The sequence below is a fragment of the Elaeis guineensis genome, chromosome 3 (genome assembly GCF_000442705.2).
Source record: "Elaeis guineensis isolate ETL-2024a chromosome 3, EG11, whole genome shotgun sequence".
Taxonomy (NCBI): domain Eukaryota; kingdom Viridiplantae; phylum Streptophyta; class Magnoliopsida; order Arecales; family Arecaceae; genus Elaeis; species Elaeis guineensis.
This window is the reverse complement of record NC_025995.2, coordinates 128,522,668-128,547,846: the sequence shown is the minus strand read 5'-3', so window position 1 is coordinate 128,547,846 and position 25,179 is coordinate 128,522,668. Positions and strand designations below refer to the sequence as shown.

The 25,179-nt window shown below is 35.8% G+C and overlaps 1 protein-coding gene across 2 annotated transcripts; it reads left to right on the top strand.

Annotated features, from left to right (window-relative positions):
* The first annotated feature begins 19,376 nt into the window (after positions 1 to 19,376).
* Positions 19,377 to 21,847, top strand: LOC105040160 (2-alkenal reductase (NADP(+)-dependent)). 2 transcript variants are annotated; one of them, XM_010916565.4, is made up of 5 exons: positions 19,377 to 19,661; positions 19,943 to 20,123; positions 20,256 to 20,422; positions 20,994 to 21,061; positions 21,245 to 21,847. In XM_010916565.4, exons 1-5 carry the CDS (start codon positions 19,428 to 19,430, stop codon positions 21,621 to 21,623), a joined length of 1,029 nt encoding a protein of 342 aa, XP_010914867.1. In that variant the 5' UTR covers positions 19,377 to 19,427; the 3' UTR covers positions 21,624 to 21,847. The 2 variants fall into 2 exon arrangements, with proteins under 2 accessions (XP_010914867.1, XP_010914866.1); XM_010916564.4 differs by having other exon boundaries at positions 19,380 to 19,661; positions 20,979 to 21,061.
* The last annotated feature ends 3,332 nt before the right edge of the window (positions 21,848 to 25,179 follow it).

Below are 25,179 nucleotides of genomic sequence, written 5' to 3'. Positions count from 1 at the left end.
CGGGCATCCTCCTCGATGATGCAACCAACAATGGATGGAATTGAAAATGGTGAGAGCACATGATGGTTGGGAGAGACCACAGGTGGAGGATGGAGTTCAAGAAGCGATGGTGATGGGGTGAGTAGTCTTCACAATTTTCTTCTTATCATCTAATCGACAGTTGAGAGAACATAGGGTAGAGAGAGATAAGGTGAAGAAAAGCCAAGAAAAGCCAAAATAATAGAAATTGGCAGTGGTTGAGGGAGAACGGAAGCAAAGAAAGGGATAAGAGAAGTGACGATGGTGGGATAAATGGGAAAGGATTAGGTTTAGGATTTTTAAAAAATTAAATGGCACATAAACTTTTAATGCGGCCACAATGCTTAAAAGAAGGAAAGAAAGTAAAATTTATGGGCCGTCCCCATAGAAATTGCATAGAAAAATAAATTTTCAATGTATCTGGTACTGTTGCTTCTAGAATTGATTTTGATGGTCACAAACTATTTGAAGGGACTACTAATGAGTTTCTCATCTTTAGAGAATATTTTAATAATATTTCAGGTGGTCTAAAATATTGGATTCGAAAAGCTCCATCAAGCGCACCAAAGTTGAAGTTTCTGTAAGTTGAAAAAATTTTTGAAGCCTTTTTGGAAGTGTCAAATTGATTTAAAAGTATTTGAAAGTATTTTGGTGAGTTTTGGACCTTAAATATATGAAAAATTGGGTTGGCATAAAATGGGACGACCCATCTAGGCCATTCCCTTTCATTGGGTAGCCGGCATGCACTATTTTGGCTTGTGACATGCAGTGGGACGACTCATGTAGGACGATCCTTGAGATCCTGAGACCAAAATAGAGAGCTAATTTTTTGTTTGGCCAAATGAGGCATCCCATGGGATGTCCCATTGCCAGTGAGGTATCCCATGGGACATCCCATTCTGGGCGAATCTCGTAACAACTAATTTTCAGCCCATTTTTAGTATATTTAATGTACATTAAACACACTCCAATGGCTCTTAACTGACACTAAGACATTCTCAAATCTAAATGGAGGTTACAAATGTTCTCTTGAGGTAAAAAATCAACTAAGTTTCAAGCATTCAAAGCTCACATCTGTGAAAGTTAAGAAAATCCTTAAAAGAGAGGAAAGAAGTATTCAATCAGCTCACCAACTACTCTTCAGCTGTATTCAAGTGTGCCAATCAATTGAGGGTGTTCAGCAAAGGCTTCTTTCCCTCAAGTATTATATTTTTATTACATTTATTATGCTCATTTAAGGGGTTGTTGTGTTGAAATTCATGTACACTGTTTACTTGCTATTGTATTTTGAATTTTGAGTTTTAGAGGATTCTAAAACTCAGATAGATTGATTCGAACCTGAAATCGAAGTGTTGTGGATTGACTTATATCCGAAAAATAAGTGTTCTTACTTAGATAGCAAGGGTCGGTGTTCTCCGACGAGTTATGTCTTGTAATCTTTTTAGTGGATTAAATTTTCAAATAGGAACTTGGGGAGTGAATATAGGTGTAAGATTGGTGCCGAACCACTATAAATTTCTTATGTTTGTTGTGCTTGCATCTTTTTATTTATTCTTTATGCCTTATACTTGCTTACTTGCCATTTGTGATGGATTTCATCCGCTTAGCTAATCAATTCACTTCACTCAACAAGTATAACACATTACTTGAGTGCACCAATCACAAAAATTTTAAAAAGATTCAATTCATCCCTCCTCTTGGGCTCCATATCTGGATAACAAGTGGTATCAGAGTATGGTGCTCTAGTCCTTGCTTGATTTAACTATTAAGAGTCAAAAATCTATGGTAGTCCAATTTAGCATATCTCTAGTCGAGGGACAATCCACAAACCAATCTCTACTTTTCAATGAGTCCAACTACATCTATTGAAAAGTTTAGATAAAAATTTTTATCCAAGCACTTGACTATGATATGTGGAGTATCATAGTAAATGGATCCCACACACCTACTAATTTGATTGATGGTGTGTCTCTCCTTAAGCCGAAAGATGAATGGGATGAATTTAATAAGAAAATGACTCAGCTTCATACTAAAGCCATGAATATCTTATATTGTGCCTTAGATACAAATGAATTTAATCGTATTTCTACTTGTAATTCAGCTAAAAAAATTTAGGATAGGTTAGAAGTCACACATGAAGGCACAAACCAATTAAAAGAGTCTAAAATTAATATGCTTGTGCACAACTATGAATTATTTAAAATAGAACATGAAGTGTCAATAACTCAAATATTTGCTCATTTTACTAACATCATAAATAGTTTAAAAAATCTTGATAAGTGTTATTCTAATAGTGATCTTGTGAGAAAAGTGCTTAGGTCTCTACCAAGATCGTGGGAGGCAAAGATCACTGTGATTCAAGAAGTCAAAGACTTAAATACTCTATCTTTGGAGGAGCTACTTGGATCTCTCATGACCCACGAGCTAACCATGAAGCAACGTTCTGAATAAGAGACTAGAAGAAAGAAGATAATAGCTCTCAAATCAACAGCTCAAGAAGAAGAAGATTCAGAAAAATTAGAGAACAATGAAGAAGATGAGGACTTAGTTTTAATCATCAAAAAATTCAGACATTTTATGAGGAAAAGAAGACAAGAGATCAAGAAAAGACCACCAGCTAAGGGGGAGCCAAGTAAAGACAAGAAAAAAGAGCAGCCCATCATTTGTTATGAGTGCAAGAAGCCGGACCACTTCAGATCCAACCATCCCCAGCTCAAGAAAGGTCAGAAAAAATTCAAAAAGAAAAAAACAATGATGGCTACGTGGAGTGATATGATTGTGATGTTGTCGTTAGGATACCATGATTATCAATAAAATTCTGACTTCAATAAAAGTTAAAAACACATATAAAGTAGTGAGTTGGGTCGAATCCACAGAGAAGGCAGGATTTTGATTTAAAATCTTTGATTTTACAAAAAAAAAATTTTGAAGAAAGTAATTTAAATCTAAAAATAAAAATTAAAAGTATAAAAAATAAATCCGATACTAAGATCTACTATTTAGATCCTAGCTTCTACTTGTAATAAAAATAAATAACAAAAATTTAAAGTGTATAAAATAAATTGGTACTAAGATCTACTAATTAGATCCTAGCATCTAATTGTAAAAAAAATAAAAGATAAAAATTTAAAGTGCATGAAAATAAATTTTGTATTAATTAAAATTAAAATTCAAGTATAAAAAATTTAAAAAAATAATAAAATAAAATAAAAATAAAACTATAACAAGGATCTGAAGTTGAGCAGCCAGCCTCATCGAGAAGATGGTTGATGACCTCTCTTTCTTCCGTCGTACTTTGTAGAGCGAACCGATTTTTTTCTTTCTTCTCCTTGGGTCCCTAAAGCTATATAATATTTTTTTCTATCCTTTTCACTAAATTTTTCTGCTCTTAAAATTTATTCCCGGACCTCCTATTTATAGATGAATTTTTCACCTTTTTTTGGTAGAAAAAAGAGTCCAAAAATTCTTTAAAAATATATTTTATCTTTAAAAAATTTTTTAGCCAATCGGATCAGCTTTGGACCGCTCAGATCTGCCCAAAATCTGATGTTTAAATCTTTATCAGGACTGGATTCTACCACAGCCATCCGATCGTACTTCAGATTGAATTCTGACCGTTGGATGGCACAAAATCACTCCTTAACAAAATCGAGAATGATGACAGCCATCGGATCTCATGATGGATGGAATCTAGGCCGTCGGATTATGCAAAATCATCTCAGCCCGCTGTGAGCCGCACCTGTAGATCATGAAAGATTTCCTGTGGACCGCACCCTGATTCTGTGGATCGAGCGGCCAGTCTACCGTGCATCGAAGGTTATTTTTAAGATTTTTTAAGATATTTGACTCGACTTTTTACTCTGATTTTTGTCTGAAAAAATTAGAAAAAATATACATTAAATTTTTCAAAAAATTTTTATTATTTTGATGCTTAAATTACTCGATTAACTTAACATTTATTTTTCATAAATATGCTCTAATTTTATATTTTTTTAAAATTATTTATTTTTATAAAAAAATCTAATTTATTTATGAAATTAGGTTTTCTAGAAGATGTTAGCACCATAAATTATCAAAAATATCTACAATAAATGCAAAAATATACCACTTATCACACCCTCCTCAACTTGAATTTTGCTCGTCTTCAAGTAAAGAAAGAATTTAGAATTAAATATTGTTTAACTTAAAATTTTGAATTTCATCAAGCAATTTTCAAAAAGCTATTAATATTCAGTAGAACGTGAGTGAGGTATGTCATTGGGTATTAATACTAATCAATGTGAGAATTAAACTAAGAATACTAAATTTTTTCTGAACTTTTTTAAATTATTCCTACCTTTATCTCCAAATCATTAACTTTCATATGGACAAGTATATTGTTACTTCTGTTATTTATTTATTAATTTTTTTTTTAACATTGTACCGCTATTGAATATCTTAACCCCTCAGCCAATGACTCCCAAATCAAATGGCTTTAAAGCATTAGGTATAGAATACCCCTCGGACCTACTTGCTCGAATCAAACAGGCTATGAGTTAAAATTAGTTTTACAATAAATTTTTTTATTTTTCATATCTTTTGATGCGAAACTCAATGCTTGCTTAGACAAAGAGGCTCGGTTACTCAGCATGAAGTACTTGAAAATTTTTTTTTTTAATATATATATGAAGAAACGTATAGTTACCCTACACAAGTCCATAAGAAGTAAACTCTTCTTTGATGCTGGTAGAAAAATTTAAAAATACTCAAAGAAAACTGTTTAAGTTCTAAACTTAACTCTTTATTGAATTTTCTTAATACTTGATTCCTCAATATCTCATAAATTTTCTAATCTGTGCATCAATTTTTTTAAAAAATGCTCGGTTTAACTCGATTCTTAAGTATAATTAAGTGCTTAAATGCTAAATACTAACTTACTTGAGGACTTAAAAATTTAAAAAATAAATATTATTCTCTTCCTCCAACTTAATCGATATTGTCCTCAAAGGAGTAGAAAAAATGAAGGGTGTATATAAAGAGAAAGAAAAAGAGAGATATCACCTGATCCATAAATCTTTTTAAAATTGGTTCTCCCTCCAACTCAACCAATATTGTCTTCAAATCCCTAAAAGATACTAAGTAAGACTCGATTATCCTAAACAAAATGCAAAAGAGAGCAAAAGTAAAACCAAAAACTGAAAACTGGATTACCTCTCAAGAAGTGCTAAGTTTATCGTCTTCAGTCAGATCATACCGATTCTCTTACCTATCCCGTGTCAATATTAGATTGACAAATTTTAATGATTTTAGATTGTCAATCTCAGAAAGATGGCCTATAATAAATTTTAATATTTTGTTGCCAATCTTCAGGATGTATTGCACATCCTTGTTCTTAATTGTAGTAAGATAATTCACAAACCCATTCAAAGATCCTTGTTTGTTGAGAATTTCTCCTATTTGTTCTTCTAAAATGCTCGTGAATTAAATTTTTGGATTAGGAGTTGAGTTTGAAGTAATGGGTGTTGGAAGGATATCACTTGATTTTAAACATGTGCACTCAGATGTGACCAAAGGCAATTTCAGTTCTAGAGGAAGTGATTCTAAAGTGGAAGAACCGACTTCTAGGGTCGAAGAAAATGGAACTCTTGGTGAATATATCTTAGGTAGCTCATCCGCTCTCTTCTCTTTATCACTTAGATCAATATCAGTACTGGGCTCAGGTTCTTCTATTGGGCTAGTCCCAGTACTAATCTCCTCTTCTAAATTTTCTTTTTGGCTAGCATCAGTATTAGCCCCACTCACCTGATCTTGGTATGGGTCCTTAAGAATCCTATCACTTTTAAGTTCAGAAATTATTTTGTCATTTTCAAATTAAGAATTCTTAGGTGGGATATTAGATTGATGACTAGGTCCAGATGGTTGGTGGATGGGTGGGTTATTTTCGAAAGTCGGTATTGGTTGGTTCAACAATTGACCTAGTTCTCTCCTTATGGTAGACTCAGCTAATTGACCTATTTATGCTTCTAGCTTGGTCAGGGATTGCTGTTGGGTCATAATCATTTGTTGGAGTTGGTTGAATCTATCGTCGGCTGATTGTAATAGGATGGTTGAGTAGGCTGACCTCTATTATAAGCATAATTTTGGTATTGGGGCTTATTCTGTAAGTTCTGCACAAAAAAAATTTGGGTCTGAGCCTGAGTCTGTTGGGATCTCCAAGAAAAATTAGGTGGTTCCTCCAATCCTGGTTATATGCATTTAAGAATGGGTCATTGACAAGATTGGAGTAACTTTGAGCAACTTGAACTTGTTTTCGGATAAAAAATAAAAACTATGCAGCCATAGGATATTCACTCACATGATGGGCTGGACTAGCACAGATTGAATAAATCTCCTGATAATTGGAAGGTTGTGTGTATTACACAAGAGATTGTGGACCTAGGACTAGGCATTTATCTATAAGAAGGTCGACTTTATCTAATTTTTGGGCTAACAGGCTCAAATCGGCCTTAGGACTAGAATCTGAATAAAATGATGGAAACATTGATGGGTTATAGGTAGAAAGAATTAAATATTTCTTCATCTGTCTAGGTGGTTCTTAGAATTTTTAGCTATTTTATTATTAGGTGTAACATGGATCAGTCGTTTAATTTCAGAATTAGATTCAACTAGATCAGAAAAAATTATACCATGCATATACCAGTGCAAACCCCAATATGTGATTAAGTTTTTTTTTTTAAGAAAAAAGAGAAAGAGGAGAAAAGAAAGAAAAAGTCCTAGACCTAAAGATAAAAGATAAGAAGAATTAGTTGTGATTAAGTATTAATTGTAATCAAATTAATAGATAATTAAACCTAGACGCCTATGAAATTCTTAGACCTAATAGTTCTATATAGAGTGGCTTAGCCTAAATATAAATTGGGTTTGTTCTCACTTCCTTCAACTAGCCAGATAGGAGGTGGGTTCGTGGGGGTCCCCCCGTTGCTTGTCTTAGACACCAATTGGATTGACCAGATAAGCTAACGAAATCAATTAAATAACCATGAGTCTATTTAGGTTGAGCCTTTGTAACCTCTTACCTTAAACACCAGTTTCAGAAGTGAGTCCAAACCTACTTTGCACTTGACTTCACCACAATACTCAAACTAAACTCAATTGATCCTAAGGGTCAACATCTACTAAATTTTAATTAGATTAGGGTTAATGCAGGATGCTGGTTGGTTATTTTTGAGCTAAGAAAAGGTGATGAAATTTTTACCTTATCTTGTTATGGATGCTGTCTTTAAATTGATTTGAGATGAATATGCACAACTAATTTCAAACAAGGAGGTTCTATGCAACTAAATTAGATGCATAAAATTAATCAAACTTGAAAACTTACCTTGTCTCCAGCAATTATCAAAAAAAATTCTAAGATGATGAATGCTTCTAACAATTAAGTTTTTATTCTTGTCATGTGATTTTTATTAGATTTTTATGGGTAAATTTTAGGTTAATTTGAAAAAAATAATAATTAATACTAAAAAAATAGTTAGGATTAGGGTTAGGATTGATCTCATCAAGCAAAAGTGAAAGCTTTCTATCTCTTTTTTTTGAATTTTTTTTTCTGTAAAAAAAATCAAAAAAATTAGTAAGCTATATTTACAAAAAAATTAAAGAAATCAAATATTAAAATTGGTGCCTTCCTCAAGAACAGTGCCAAAAATTGATATGATTGCGATGTTGTCGTTAGGATACCATGATTATCAATCAAATTCTGACTTCAATAAAAATTAAAAGCATATAGAAAGTAGTGAGTCTGGTTGAATCCACAGAGAAGGCAAGATTTTAATTTGAAATCTTTGATTTTATAAAAAAAATAAAATTTTGAAGAAAGTAATTTAAGTCAGAAAATAAAAATTAAAAATATAAAAAATAAATCCGATACTAAGATCTACTATTTAGATCCTAACTTTTATTTGTAATAAAAATAAATAATAAAAATTTAAAGTACATAAAATAAATTGATACTGAGATCTACTAATTAGATCCTAGTATCTAATTACAATAAAAATAAAAGATAAAAATTTAAAGTGCAAGAAAATAAATTTTATATTAATTGAAATTAAAATTTAAGTATAAAAATTTAAAAAAAATAATAAATAAAATAAAAATATAACTATAACAAAGATCTAAAGTTGAGCAGTCCAGTCTCATCGGAAAGATGGTTGATGACCTCTCCTTCTTCCGTCATACTCCGTAGAACAAAATGACTTCTCTCCTTCTTCTCTTTGGATCCCTAAAGCTATATAATATTTTTCTCTATTTTTTTTATCCTTTTCACTGAAGTTGTTTGCTTCCAAGACTTATTTTTGGACCTCCTATTTATAGATAAATTTTTTATCTTTTTTTGATAGAAAAAGAAGTCCTAAAACCCTTAGAAAATATATTTTATCTGTAGAAATTTTTTTGGCTGTCGGATCAGCTTTGGACCGCTCAGATCTACCCAAAATTTGATGTTTAAATCTTTATTAGGGCTGGATTTCACCACAGCCGTCCGATCATGCTTCAGATTGAATTCTGACCATCGGATGGCGCAAAATCACTCCTTAACAAAATCGAAAATGATGACAGTCATCGGATCTCACGATGGATAGAATCTGGGCCGTCGGATCGCATAAAATCATATCAACCCATCGTGAGCCGCACCTGTAGATCGAGAAAGATTTTCTGTGGACCGCACCCTGATTCTACGGACCGAGCGGCCGGTCCACCGTGCACCGAAGGCTATTTTTAAGATTTTTTAAGGTATTTTGGCTCGACTTTTTACTCTGATTTTTGTCTGAAAAATTTTTAAAAAATATGTATTAAATTTTTTAAATTTTTTTTATTATTTTGATGCTTAAATTGCTTAATTAACTCAACATCTATTTTTCATAAATATGCTCTAATTTTATATTTTTTTAAAATTATCTATTTTTGTAAGAAAAACTAATTTATTTATGAAATTAGATTTTTTAGAAAATATTAGCACCATAAATTATCAAAAATATCTACAATAAATATAAAAATATATCACTTATCATGGAGTGACAGTGATGACTCCACCTCAGATGAAGAATCCTATGAAGAAGCCAACATGTGCCTTATGGCATATGAAAATGAGGTAATCCCTGAAACTTAAAATAAATTTTTTTATGATAAACTGCAAGAAGCTTTTCATAAACTTTTGAATGATCTAAGAAAATTAAGATTAAAAAATAAAAATTTGAAATTAAGAAATCAAGCATTAGCTCAAAAAAAAGAAAAAATTTACAGTAAAAATAAAAAATTAAAAATAAAGAATCAAACTCTATTGAAAGAAAAAGATGAAATTTCAAACTTAAACAAAACTCTTATAAAAAAAAATAAGATCTAAAGGAAAAGGTAACCAAATTAAAACCAATAGTTGATAGATTTACTCTAAGTTTAAATAAACTTCAAATAATTATTGATAGTCAAAGGATTGCATATGATAAAGCTGGACTTGGCTATAATACTCTTAAAAGATAAAAATTTTTAAAAAATATTTTTATTAATACATCCATGAGCAAATTGTCAAATATTACTTATTTTAAATGTGGCAAAGTAGGATATAAAGCTTATACATACTTATCAAATAAATTTGTTGATACAAATATTAAGAAAATATAGGTTCCAAAAGAAATCATTGTGACTAACCCAAAGGATCCAAGTTAGCTTGGGTACCTAAAGTTAAAATTTGATTTTATGTGTGCAGGTGTGTCTTGCATCCCAAGCAACAAAACGGAAGTGGTATTTTGATAGTGGATGCTCAAGACACATGACCGGTGATGAATCTCAATTCATCACATTGGAAGCTAAAAATGGACGGATGGTCACCTTTGGAGATAATAGCAAAGGAAAGATCATCGGTATTGGTAACATTGGTATCACTCCATCCACTTGTATTGAAAATATGTTACTTGTAGATGGTCTCAAGTATAATCTTTTAAGTATTAGTCAATTATGTGATAAAGATTATAAAATAGTTTTTAAATCATCTATGTGTATGTAATTAGTCTTTTTGATGATAGCACTAGATTTATTGGGCAGAGGCATGGCAATGTTTACATAGTTGATTTGGATAATATTTTCATACAAAATATGTAATATCTTATAGCCATGAATGCTAAAATCAATGAGACTAGTTGGCTTTGGCACCGTAGGCTTGCACATATTAGCATGCACATACTTTCTAAAATCATTAAAAAAGATTTAATTTTTAGTTTCCCAAAAATAAATTTTGATAAAGATAAAATTTGTGATGTATGTCAATTAGGTAAACAAACAAGAGTTTTTTTTTAATCTAAGAATATTGTTTCAACTTCTAAACTTTTAGAACTTTTACATATGAATTTGTTTGGTCCTACAAGGACAACTAGTCTAGGAGATAAAAAAATATAACTTTATAATTATTGATGATTTTTTGCGTTTCACTTGAGTTTTATTTTTAGCATCTAAAGATGAAGTATTTTCAGTATTTTTTAAGTTTTGTCGAAAAATTTCAAATAAAAAAAAGTTTACCAATTGTTTCAATTCATAGTGACCATGGCATTGAATTTGAAAACAAGGATTTGAAAAAATTTTATGATGAAAAAGATATAGATCATAATTTTTTAGCACCTAGAATATCACAACAAAATAGAGTAGTACAGAGAAAAAATAGGATCCTTGAAGATATGGCCCGTACCATACTATGTGAGAGCAAGCTCCCAAAGTACTTTTGGACAGAAGCAATCAATGCAACATGTTACATCTTAAACTGTGCTTTAATAAGATCAATTCTAAAGAAAATACCTTATGAATTATGAAAAGGTAGAAAATCTAACATAGGATATTTTCATATTTTTGATTGCCGCTGTTTTGTTTTAAGTAATGACGAAGATTGCTTAGGTAAATTTGATGCTAAATCTGATGAAGCTATCTTTCTCGACTATTTCACTTCTAGCAAAATTTTTAGAATATTTAATAAAAGAACACTAGTAGTGGAAGAATCAATTCATGTAGTTTTTTATGAAACTAATAATCTTTCAATAAGAAAGAGAGAGTGTGCTGATGATGCAGGTATCATAGAAAATGGAATGAAAGAGCTCACCATCAATGACTCAAATGAGTGAAACAAGGAATAATTGGAAGAAAAATATGAGGATGAAAGCATCAATGATCTAAACATTCAAGAACAATCTTAAGGTACAAATAATCTTTCAAGAGAATGGAGGTATGTCCACAATCACCTCAAAGAATTAATCATTGATGATCCGACACAAGGGGTAAGAACTATATCCTCTCTTAAAGATGTATGTAATTATGTAGCTTTTGTTTCACACCTAGAACCTAAAATAATAGATGAAGCTGAAAAGGACAATAACTGGATAATTATCATGCAAGAAGAGCTAAATCAATTTGAAAGAAACAATGTATGGACACTTGTTGCTAAACCTAAAAATCATCCAATAATTAGAACAAAATGGGTATATAGGAATAAATTAGATGAAGCTAGTAATGTAATCAGAAATAAAGCAAGATTAGTTGCTAAAGGTTAAAATCAACAAGAAAAAATTGATTTTGATGAAATTTTTGTCCCTATTGCTAGACTAGAAGCCATAAGAATGCTGTTTGCTTTTGCATATTTTATGAACTTTAAATTATTTCAAATAAATGTTAAAAGTGCTTTTCTAAATGGTTATATCGCTAAAGAAGTATATGTAGAGCAACCCTCAGGTTTTGAAAATCATAAATATCTAGATCATGTATTTAAATTAAACAAAGCATTGTATGGTTTAAAACAAGCTCTAAGGGCTTGGTATGAAAGATTAAGTAAGTTCTTACTAAAAAATAATTTTTCAAGAGAAAAAATAGATACAACTCTTTTTATAAAAAGAAAAGATGAAAAAATTCTAGTTATACAAATATATGTTGATAATATTATATTTAGATCTACTAATGAAGTTTTGTGTCAAGAATTTACTAAGCTCATACAGGGAGAGTTTGAGATAAGCATGATGGGAGAACTCACTTTCTTCTTTGGACTCTAGATCAAGCAAATAAAGGAAGAGATCTCCATCATCCTAAGTAAGTACACAAGAGAACTATTAAAAAAATTTGAAATAGAGAGCTCAAATATTGTAAGTATGTCTAGACCCCTTCCTATAAATTAGATAAAGATGAATATGACAAGAATGTTGATTCAAAGCTTTATAGAAGCATGATAGGCTTTTTGTTATATCTTACTGCCAGTAGACCTGATATAATATTCAGTGTATATATGTATGCTAGATATCAGTCAAATCTTACGGAATCTCACTTAAATGCTGTCAAAAAAAATTTAAATACTTAAAAAGAACACAAAATCCAAGACTTTGGTTCTCAAAGTAATCTTCTATGGACTTAATAGGTTACTCAGATGCAGACTTTGCTGGATGTAAATTAGATAGAAAGAGTACTAGTAAAATTTATCAATTTCTAGGAGTAAACTTAATCTCTTGATTTAATACGAAGCAAAATTCGATAGCATTATCTACGATCGAGGTCGAGTACATTACAGCCGAAAGTTGTTGTACTCAAATTCTATGGATTAAGCAATAGCTTATAGATTTTGGAGTTAAACTTAAAAATATTTTCATAAGATGTAATAATACTAGTATCATTAATTTGATCAAAAATCCAATTCAACATTCTAGATCAAAACACATTGAAATTAGACATCAGTTTATAAGAGAACATGTTCAAAATAATGATGTAACACTTGAATACATAAATATTAAAAGTAATTAGCTAACATTTTTATCAAAATATTAAATAAAAATAAATTTTATAAAATTAGAAGAGAATTGGGCATCTTAGATCCTTTTGCTTGAACTCCAATCATAATTTCACTCTCAAAATTTATCTAAAATCTCTTGACATCATCATCTTAATTTTGAAAGGCATCTATTTTTTTGGATTATTTCAAGTCAATTAAAAAATCATCAGTGTTATTCAGATATAATCTTTGATTTTTTTCATTGAACTACTCCATCAAAAATCATACCAAAATTTATCTAGACTCTTCATGATCATCTCAAGTCGATATAAGCCTTTTCAAATTTTTTCTCTTGATTTTTTTTTATTTTTAAATTATTATTACATCGCTTGATGTTTTCTTGGATGGGACGTCCCATGGGGTGTCCCAATTGATCGGGTAAATGAATTTTGTGTGAGCTGACCCGTTTAAATCCCTCTCTTAAAATCTAAGTGGGGTAACTCAATTACTGTGCTTCTTCCTCCTCTTCTTGTCCCATACCGAAACCCTTCTCCAAGTTCTCCATCGATCATAATCCCACAAATCTATCCCCTTAACTGCCCAAAAAATCTTGGACTTCCACCTCAAATTCTAGGACATACACTCTCTCTTGACATACCCCCTTGCTTTCCATCAAAATCTCAAGCCCTAATTTGCAAAATCCATGACAATCACCCCAAAATCCTCTTCTTTTCTTCTTTTCCATCCATCCTTCATCCCTCTCTATCTTCTTGACCAGTTCTTCTACTCTCTTTGGGACAATAGCCCCCAAAATGAAGTTATCATAGAGAATGAAGTCAGTAAAGTCCTTGGAGGCTGAGGAACGAAAGAAAAAAGATTGCTCAAGCACTAGCTCAAGCCTCTCCATTGATCACACCAAGTAAGATCCCTTTATCTGCAAGAAAAATAGTCTTGGGAAGAAATGTAGACTTTCATTTCTTGAGAAATGATGGATTTTCTATTGGTGAAAAACTGATTAAGCGAGGATGGAGATTTTTCTGTAATTTATCCGAGCCCGTTTACATTGATCTTGTCAAGGAATTTTACTCTAATCTAGTCTTCACTGATGGAGTTTTGAGGTCAATTGTGAAGGGTGTCCAGATCATTCTGAATGCATCTAGGCTAGGTAGACTCCTTCAGATATCCTGTGAGAGTAGCTGCCTAGATGAGCTTTTCAGAAAAGAAATCGGGCTTAGGACTATCCTTGGAAGAGAGGATGTAGAAGGTTTTTTGAAAATTGAAGCCAAGGATCTGAGCATAGAGATGAGATTGCTCCACCACATGGTGTCTAAGATTTTCTTCCCAAGAGGGAGAAGATATGATTTGATGACTAGAAGAGATATTTGCTTGATGCACCATGTTGTCTCCGAGATTCTTCTGAATCTATCTTTTTTGATGATCGATGCCATGAGGGAAGCCTTGAACAGATCCGAGACTCTCTTGCCATATGGTATGGCTCTTACAGTGATTTTTAAGGAGTCTGGAGTGAGCTTTGAGGGAGAGATTATTTGTAGATTGTCAAACACTGACACCTATAATGACCACTCCATTCGGTGCATGAGGTTTGTCAGAGTGAATGGTCATTGGGCAAAGGGCTGTGCAACTGTAGCCGAGGAGGATGATGACGAGGAGGAGCATGCTGAGAGGGAGGGTCCATTTTCACCATCTATGCCCAAACAGAGCTCAATTGATCACCCTGTATCAGATCTTGAGGTAGGACCCTCAGTCAGTGTACCCCCATCGTCGAGCCGTATCATGCCATCTTTTAGTTTGGGGGAGGATGAGATGGGATTGTTGGCCAAGAGAGTGGCAGGCATTCTATCCGTTCAGCAGCAGCGGTTCCAGGATCAGGTTCTTCAGTAGCTTCATCAGTTTTAGCAGTATCAGGAGCAGATCCTCCAGCAATAGCAGCATCAGTAGTATCGTCAGCCTCCATCGAGTTCTTTCTGACCCTTCTTCAAACTTTTCAGTCATGCCACACATATTCTCATTAATGGAGCTTTTATCTGATCTGAGTTCTAGACTAAAGAGTGTGGAGAGTTTCCTACTCAAGTTCAGTGGTAGGATTTTTGACATTAAGAGGGAGATCAGACTAATTTTAGATTCTCTATCGGCAGGAGTGAACACATCGACCATCTCTTCACCTCAGTTGGTTGACTTAGCTCGAGAGATAGAAAGACTTCACAGCCAGCTTTGTTCTTCACTTGAGCTGATCCGAGTAGATATCAGAGACTCTAGGGACTTTGTATCTTCTGATCTTGATGGGCTCCGAGTTTCAGTGAGGGGAGTCTTGTCTCAGCTTGATGCCATTAGGACTCAGCTTCAGTCCAGGCCCTCCGTATCCAGTGAGCTAGTCTTTGTCCAGCCCATTGTATTTTGTCCCTCGACATCTTTCACTCGGACCAGACCCTTCGGTCGAGGACAAGGTTGATCTTGTTTCACTTATCTTGATCTTGAGCTCGATGCCCGCTCTCAGTGATCTGATCTTTTTGTATTAGACTTTTAGGTTGCTTAGTTGTTATATTTTGTTTTAGTAGTTGAATGTATGAGAGCTTTATGCTCATAGATATATATTATGACTCTTGTAACCTCTCTTTTTGTTGTAATTAATATATGAGGTTATCCATTATCTTGGTATCACTTTCTATTTATATGTGACTGAATGAATGACTATTACATTTGAATGAATATACTATTACTCTGATCCATTAAAAATCTTACTTTCTCTAATTTATTTTTGATGATGTCCAGTCTATCTTGAATTTTTGTTGAGAAGGTAGTCTATCTTGAATTTTTTATCAATTTTCTTAAATTTTATTCTGATACGGTAGAGTATTTTGCTCTGATACACCCATCTTTCACTCTGATATATCTATCTTTACTTCTATTTTGATACTTTTTGAAAAATACTCTGATATATCTATTTTTCTTGAGTCTCTGATATTTTCATTTTTGTCTTGATACCAAAATACCCTGATATATATATTTTTGATTTTGCAAAATACTCTAATATCTTCTCTTTTGATTTTTGCTCTGATGTTTTCAACTTTACCTTGATATCAAAATAAGAAAAAAAGAAAGATAGATTCCTTTTATACATATCGCTCTGATACTAAAAACAAAGAAGAGAAGAAGAAAAGGAAGGATTTTGCTATTTAGAAATAATTTTCGAAAAACTCTGATACCTTCACAAATAAGTTTCAGCAAAATGATTTAAAATATTACAACTTGCTGAAAATATGTATCTCATGATAATCTATGCTTAATTTTGGCATGTTCCTTCAAGTCTTCACAAACTCAATTTCTTGAGCTTTACGGATTTATTTTATGAATACTCAAATATTTTATCATCATCAAAAAGGGAAGATTGTTGCTCCAAGAATTAATTTTGATAGTCACAAATCATTTGAGGAGACTACTAATGAGTTTCTCATTTTTGAAGAATATTTTATTGATGTTTCAGATAGTCTAAAATATTAATTCGAAAAGCTCCATCAAGTGTGCCAAAGTTGAAGTTTCTGTGAATTGGAAAAGTTTTTGAAGCTTTTTGGAAGTGTCAAATTGATTTCAAAGTATTTGAAATATTTTGATGAGTTTCAGATCTTAAATACATGAAAAATTAGGTTGGCACAAAATAGGACGATCCATCTGGATCATCCCCTTTCATTGGGTAGCCGGCACGCACTGTTTTGACTTATGGTACGCAGTGAGAAATCCATGTGGGATGATCTGAGACTCTGAGACCAAAACAAAGAGCCAGTTTTTTGTCTGGCCAAATGAGGCATCCCATGGGACATCCCATTGCCAGTGAGACGTCCTATGGGACGTCCCATTCTGGATGAATCTCGTAATGCTAGTTTTTAGTCCGTTTTTGGTGTATTTAATATACATTAAACACACTCCAACAGCTCTTAACCGATACTAAGACACTCTTAAGTCCAAATGGAGGTTATAAATGCTCTTTTGTGGTAGAAAATCAACTAAGTTTCAAGCATTCAAAGCTCACATCCGTGAAAGTTAAGAAAATCCTTAAAAGAGAAGAAAAAAGTATTCAATCAGCTTACCAACCACTCTCCAGCCGCATTCAAGTGTGCCAATCAATTGAGGGTGTTCAGCAAAGGCTTCTTCTCCTTAAGTATTGTATTTTTATTGCATTTATTATGCTCATTTAAGAGGTTGTTGTGCTGAAATTTCTGTACACTGTTTACTTGCTATTATATTTTGAGTTTTGAGTTTTGGAAGATTCTAAAACTCGGATAGGTTGATCCGAACCTGAAATCGGAGTGTTGTGGGTTGACTTGTATCCGAAAAATAAATGTTCTTGCTTGGATAGCAAGGATCGGTATTTTCAATAAATTGTATCTTGTAATCCTTTTAGTGGATTGAATTCTCAAGTAGGATTTGAGAGTGAATGTAGGTGTAAAGTTGGCATCGAACCACTATGAATCTCTTGTGTTTGTTATGCTTGCATCTCTTTATTTATTCTTTGTGCCTTATACTTATTTACTTACCATTTGTAGTTGATTTCATCTGCTTAACTAATCAATTCACTCCACTCAACATGTATAGCACATTACTTAGTGCACCAATTACAAAAATTTTAAAAAGATCCAATTCACCCTCCCTCTTGGACTCCATATCTGAGCAATAGGTGCATAGAAATTTTATGGAGTCATCAAGACGGAATATATATTTATGGTATTTCTATGTAGGTATTCTCATAGATTTTTATGAGTAAATTTTTTTTTATCTTTTTTTTTTATTAATATCTTTATGTACATACATAGATACACAATCTCTCTCTCTCTCACACACACACCATATATATATATATATAGAGAGAGAGAGAGAGAGAGAGAGAGAGAGAGAGAGGACTTAATGGTGCCGTCTCCAAAGTCAAAACCCTTCGCGTCTAGATCTTAATCAAGTAAATATATAGGCATCATAAATCTCTTTTTGCTTACATAACAAAAAAGAAAACAAAATTTGTTTACATCTTGATCACCTACCCACCGAATCCAACGCTGCGACTTGGAGGTCTTGTGATGTCATAAAACGGCAAAACACCACCCTTTTAGATCCACGCAAATATCATGTGCAACCCGCACTTTTTTGGTGCTTTTTTTTTTTTCCATTTTCCCTCCTTTCCTTTTCTTTATTATTATTATTTTTTGGGCCGAACATGCCAGGTGCTTCCGCGCCTTAATTATCTTCTTTCCACATTTTGAAAAAGGTTCGTGGGTTTAGTGGAATACAAACCAAAGACATTATTAATCGCAGCAGAGAAAGGCAGGGTCGCTTCCTCTTCAAAAGAACGCTCATCGATCTGTATGGGAGCTGCGTTTAATTTGCCCTTTTTCAATCCTAGTAAAAAGGCTAAACAATGCTACCACAGGTGTCCATTGTTTTCTTCTCAAAAAAAAAAAAAGAAAAAAAAAAGAGAGGTGTCCATTGTTTGGCAAAATCCACCATTGGCGTCGGGTCAATAGAATGCAGGATTTTGCGTCCAAACTAGGTCGAAAAGGCTACCTGAGATACTTCTCTACAACCACAAGGGTCGGAGGATCCCTTGGAGCACAAGACATCAAAACTAGGCGGCAAGTCTCCATCATCCACCTCAAAACAACAAAAGGAACAAAATTTAATGCAGGCCGTTTGAGTTGCGTTCTTCTGGCTGGCCTGAAAATTAGATGCGGAGCCGGCTACCTTTCCTCTAGAACTTGTTAATTCCTCTTGTCCTGACATTCTATTCAACGAACATCATTTGACATTTTTTAACTTCATTATAAAAATAATGATGTGATTAAATAAAATATTTTTCCTGTACTCTTTGTCATGTCAAATTAGGCTCCATTTGTCAAAACTTTCGGCAGGCCCAAAAATATTTTTCGATGCTCCAAAAATATATTTATTGAAAAAATTTTTATGCATCTTGGGTAGTATAGAAAATCTGACATAAAATACACCGTCTCATCCGATTGATCTATATAGTTATCACTTTTCAATATGCATTTGATACCTGCAGAGAGATTTTTTTTTGTTTAAAAATTTTGCATGATAAAAATATTTCTATCTTTTGAAAAAAATTATGACATCTCGTGATGTAATATGGCTGAAGATGTCATAATATGATCTAAAATATCATAATATGAGAGAGGTATTTTTATCCAATTATTTTTTAACGTGTATTTAATATCTACAGATCGATTTTTTCGTTTGAAAATTTTGAATGATGAAAATATTTTTAATTTTTTAAAAAATTATGACATCTTATATATTATGAATACAGGATGTTATAATATGGACATAAATATCATAATTTTTTTAAAAATTAAAAATATTTTTATCATATAAAATTTTTAAATAAAAAAATAAATTTATAAATATTAAATATATATTAAAAATAATAATCATATAGATCAATTGAATAAGCAGGTGCACTTCATATCGGATTTTCTACCCGACTCGGTCCACAAAGAATTTCACTTTGGGTGATATAATGATGGTGACGTATGATAAGAAGTGGGAAACTGCCACGCTTAGCTTATCCACATGTACCTGCTCACCGGGCCTTACGAACCCGCTAGAAAGGAAGTGCAGAAAATTAAGATCGATGGAGGTGGAGAATAGGTATCTCACCGTCAAGCACCATATCCATGGCCTCCCATCCAGGCTCGACTTCGAGTTGAGGAGTGCCCCCCTGACCCTGACAATCCCCCCAGGATCGGAGGATGTAATCGTCAAAAATCTCTTCGTTTCCATCGATCCATACCAAATCAATCGCATGAAAGTACATAACTCTTCACAGAAAACAGCGGATTTCGCCAGACAGCTCCATCCTGGACAGGTGAGTTCATTCCCTTTTTCCCCCCATTTTTTTTGCCTCCAGGTGAGTTCATTCCCTTTTTTCCCCCATTTTTTTTGCTCTTCTTCTTCTTTTCCTTTTTTTCAATATATATATATATATATATATATATATAAAGGAACCACGTGATGCGGAGATAAATCCATTCGTACACATGACTTGCATTGGTTTCTCTTGTGTGCAATTTAATTTGAGACCCTCGAGGTCTTAAAGAAGGCTTAAATTTTGGGCTCTGTTATTGGTTTTCGTTGCGCTGCATGCAGAGAATTGATTCGTTTGGTGTGGGGAGGGTAGTGGCGTCGGGCAACGCGGAGTTTAAGAAGGATGAGTTGGTGGTTGGGCTGCTGGGTTGGGAGGAGTACACGGCCGTCCGGCCAGGAACCATGTTGACGAAGATCGATAGCAACATGGATTTCCCACTCTCTTACCATGTGAGCATCCTAGGTCAGTCATCTCTGCTGCTGCTGCTGCTTCTTATACCTTTTTTTTTTTTCCCCCCATAAATTATATATTGTTGCAATGAATTACAGAAATAAAATGGTATCAGAACTGATTAATCAATCCCTGCTGTTACAGGGAGTAGTGGGCTGACAGCATACGCCGGCTTCTACGAAGTCTGCGATCCGAAAGAGGGCGAGAAGGTGTTCGTATCAGCAGCATGTGGATCCGTAGGACATCTGGTTGGCCAATTTGCCAAGCAATCAGGTTGCTATGTAGTCGGTTGCGCTGGAAGCAAGAAAAAGGTCTCATCCTCACCACAGACTAGAAGCCTTCAAATTTTCCTTTTTCAAAATATATTTTTTAGGAAAGGAGACCTTACTACGTAGTCCCCTACATATGATCTCATATTAGTGAGCCAGCTTTTTATATGGGTTTCATTAAACCACTGTTCGCGTAATCTTGCTTTGCCAAATCCTATATCCATGTTTTATCCCCAGCCACCCACTCCCCTCCACCGCCCCTTCCCCCCCCCCCCCCCCCCAACAACCACAAAAAAAAAAAATCTCCTTATATCCATGCAACCGTCGAAACTCATAAACAAAGACACCTGATTGCATAAACTTCGGCATCTTTTTGTGGAATCACCAACTTGAGTGATCCATTATCATACTGATTGCTTTGTTGCTAGATGATGATCAACTCTGTCAAATGATTTGGAAGTATCCCCTGTGTCTCCAGTAATTATCAGTGAAACCATATCGTCGTCGTGGCTTTTTGATGTCCTGCTTAAGCGTACGAGACGAAAACATGCATGCCTTAAAAATTCATACTTTCGATGACTCATTTGGGAAATTTTAGGTGGAACTTCTAAAGGAGAAGTTGGGATTTGATGACGCATTCAACTACAAAGAAGAAACTGATCTAAGGTCTGCACTGAAGAGGTCAGCATTTTAATTATCTCTACCAGAAAGCACAAGTAAATTTCAGGCCGCCAATTAACACCATCAAAAAAAAAAAAAAAGAGAAAAAAAAAAAAAAACACACGCACAAAGGTTTGCATGCAGATCGGTTGTAGCTCAGTTTTGTGAGATGACACCGCATTCCTTGATGCTCGTCTTTGACAGGTACTTCCCTGACGGGATCGACATATATTTTGACAACGTAGGCGCAGAGATGCTGGAAGCCGCAGTGGCCAACATGAATGCCTTCGGAAGAGTGGCCCTGTGCGGTGCCATCTCCCAGTACACTGATGCAGGGAAGCAAGCGGCCCCTGACATGCTCGATATAATTTATAAACGAATCACCATCCGCGGCTTCCTGGCCTACGACCACCTTTCCATATATCATGACTTCGTATCCGCCACATCCGACCACATCCGCCATGGTAGAATGCAGTCGCTGGAAGATGTCTCACATGGCCTCGAGAGCGTGCCCTCGGCCTTTGCAGGACTCTTTCGGGGCGACAATGTCGGGAAGAAGCTGGTCCAACTGGCTGACATTTGAGGATATATATGATCACCATCTCGCATCACAAGTGGTTCTATATTGGATAAAGGATCTGCCGAGAAGTCAGAGCAATTGTGCTCGTTAAGGAAGCACAAGTCGCGTGCACTTCGGTGTAGTTAATTTTCCAAGCAAATAATCAGTTTTACATATCGCAAACTTCAAATTAGATTAATGTGGACGTACCTGGTAGAAGTATATAAGAAGGTTTAATTAGCTAGCTAGGTATGCTGTGCAATGAAAACTGAAATTTTGTATGTCCATTGGGTTGGGACGCGGTGCATACCAAACTCACTCAACAGATTGTTTGCGGGTGCTTAATTAGCTTGCTTGGGCTTTGGGTTGAGTCGTTGCCAAAGTGACCACCGCCGGCTGGATTGTGGGGCATTTCTCGGGCAGCTTTATCACTTGAGGTCCATTTTTGGGCACGCGCATGTCCTGCACATGTACCCGGTTGATTGGTGTGCAAGCCAGGACTCACATATTGCATCAACGGACTTTGCTTGCATTTTGGCTATAGATGCATCCAGCATCAGCTACATTCAGCATGGATAATTGTTTGTAACTTGATTATTTTCTTGCTTGAGAACGGATCCTCTACAGTACTCAAAAAGTACCGTAGGATATTATGCATACTTTGGAGACATCTATCAAAAGATAAATGACCGTCATGCTTAGATGCACGCGTTAAAATACTAAGAAAAAGAAAATGAATAAATTCCAAGAATATTTGATTGTTTAGATAAACATCACATAATCGTCTTTTTTTTTTTTTTTATGGATGTCTTCCTCCGAAGCATGCACAGTATCCTGCAGTACTTTTTGAGTACCACAGAAGATCCCATTCCTTCTTACTTTTAGATATCCTAGACCTAAAAAGAATAATGAGAGATGACGGTTGCATCCTTGATATGAAAGGAGTTTATCAACTTCTTCAGCTATTGCCATCTGCCTTTCCGATGCATGACTTCAAACTTTTTCCTTCATCGGTAGGTGTTCGGGATCAACAGCCAGACGGTGTTCCATAACTTCGGCATTGATCCCTGGCATGTCCGCCGGAGCCCAAGCGAAAACGTCCGCATTCCTTTGTAAAAAGTTGATAAGCTGTGTCCGCACCTCTTCGCCCAAGTTGGAGCCGATCTTCACCACGTGCTCTTCATTCCCATCATTCAAAGGAATTGAGACAAGATCTTCAATTGGCTCACCCCTTTCTTCAGCAAGATCGTCGCGAGTGTCCAATCCATCAACCGGGCAGGGGTCGGACTGTCCCTTTCTCTGAAGGGCTATGTTGTAGCAATGTCTTGCTAGGGCTTGATCTCTTCTGACTTCTCCAACCCCCTGGCTAGTAGGAAATTTTAACTTCAAATGGTAGGTCGATACTACAGCTCGGAGGGCATTGAGGTCAGGTTGGCCAAGGATTGCGTTGTAAGCAGACGGCGCCCTCATTACTAGGCAATCCACCAGCACTCTAGATTATTTTGGATACCGACCTGCAACTACAGTCAAGGTTATTACTCCTTCCACTAGCACTGCATCGCCAGTAAACCCTACCAACGGGGAGCTAACCGGCCCTAACCGACCATCAGGGATGGATATTTTTGAGAATGTATCGTAAAATAAAATATCGGCCGAGCTTCCACTATCAACAAGAATGCGTCATACATCATAATCAGTAATATTTAAAGAAACTACAACCGCATCATTATGGGAGAATTGGATCTCCCGGGCATCTTCTTCAGTAAAGATTATAGGTCCTTCAGTTCTTTGCCGCTTGAGCGGTCCGACCGATCCACTGGCCGCTCCCCTCCGGGATCCTTCAGAGATGGTGCTGATGATTCTAACTGGAGGCCGATCTCCAGGCTGTTCTTTTCTCCTTCCCGGCTCCGGTTGCAGTGGGGCCTTTGGCCGATCTTCCCAACTTTCAGGTTGGCGTCGAATGAATCCGTCGATTGCCGTTGCCGGAGGAGGAGCCTGGGAAGCTGGAGGCAAGGCCGGAGCCTGAGATCTAGCCGCGGAGGCCGTGGATTGCCTGGTGGATGCCTTTCGGGGAGGCATCAGGTGGAGATCTAGTAAGAGAAGGAGAAGAGGACGTCGGAGAAGATGACTGGAGGCAGTCTTGTTAAGCACTCCTTTAAAAACAAGGGTACTGCGAAGACACAGGCCCCTTCCTCTAGCGTCAATTTTGTTGGTGCAGAATTCCATCGAAGCCGGAGTTGCTGGAGTCGAGATAACCGCGGCCGCCGTCGGGACCTGCAAGGGAAGTCTAAACCGGAGTTGGGGGTATTCCGGCAAGACCCTCCGATGCTCAAGTCAGTACTCTGCTTCAACAGAAATGGAGTGCTCGAGTGAGAATTTTAGCAGAGTTTTGAGATAGAGTTTTGAGCTTAGAGAGGAACGTATCTGGGGGTCCCTTTTTATAGACGGAGAGCGTAACTGATTGACAGCGACGTCTGTAACCGCCTGGTAGTGGGCTGTTCAGAGCCGTCTGGAGTTTGTTACGGAGAGTAGTGGCGTCAGGAGTCGTTTAGGGTCACGTGGAGTTTGTTACGGAGAGTGGAGTGGTATCTGTTGTCGCGACTTGCCAGAGAGTGATGGAGCCATGCGGAATTCGTTGAAGAGAGTGGAGCAGGGTAGTGGCCACTGTCGTGACTTGCCAGAGAGTTCGGATCTGTCGGCTGGAGCTCGGCTGGGATATCTGATGGAGCGAAATGGCTCTCTATCCTGTAGATCTAGGAGAAGCTCGGATGTTTTCGAGACTGCTGACGAGTCTACTGTTGTCGGATGCCTTTGGCACTGATGCTACAGGTAGGAGTCATCTGCTGTAGAAGCTCGGATGGAGACTTTCTGTTGGTAAAGTCTGGTAGGAGTCCGGTTGCTAGGGAAGGCCATCTGGGATTTGCCTGATGTGGAAGCTCGTCTGAAGATTATCCGTCGGAGAAGTTCGATTTCATGAGAAATCTGGCGGAGGGTCGGCCAGCGGTGGACCTCAAATGGCGTTGGGGAGGTTCGGCAGACATCAGAGGTGATCGATCGTTGTAGAAATTCAGCTGTCGGAGTCTGTCCGTCGTAGGAGCTCGTTCGATATCCATCCGCTATGGAAGTTCGGACGGAGTCTGGTTCTTGTAGAAGGCTGAAGGGAGACCGCTTATTGTAGAAGCTCGATCGAAGATCGGTTGTCGTGGGAGCTCGGAGTAGCGATCTGGTCGGTGGGTCCTGCCCCATTGTAGAAGCTCATCTGGGATCCGACTACGAAGAAGCTCGACTGAAGTCTACCTGTAATAGAAGTTCAGAAGAAATATGTTTACAGTAGAGGCTCGAATGGAATTTGCTTACAATAGAGATCCAGGGTAGACCGTCCGCTGTAGGAGTTTGAAGTAGACCGCTCGTAGTAGAAGTTTGGCTCTCGTCAGAGCTCGGTTGGAATCCTGAAGGCAGTCAACCACCGTAGAAATTTGGACAGAGTCTGATTATTGTAGAAATCTCACCGTTGGAGAAGCTCGGATATTGACGAAGTCCGCAAGAAGTTTGGAGAATAGTTGATCACTATAGAAGGTCG

Coding starts and splice junctions, on each gene's coding strand:
- LOC105040160 (XM_010916564.4), top strand. CDS start 19,428: ATGGAGGTGGAGAATAGGTATCTCACCGTCAAGCACCATATCCATGGC. Junction 19,662..19,942: donor GACAGCTCCATCCTGGACAG/GTGAGTTCATTC, acceptor CGCTGCATGCAG/AGAATTGATTCGTTTGGTGT. Junction 21,062..21,244: donor CTAAGGTCTGCACTGAAGAG/GTCAGCATTTTA, acceptor CGTCTTTGACAG/GTACTTCCCTGACGGGATCG.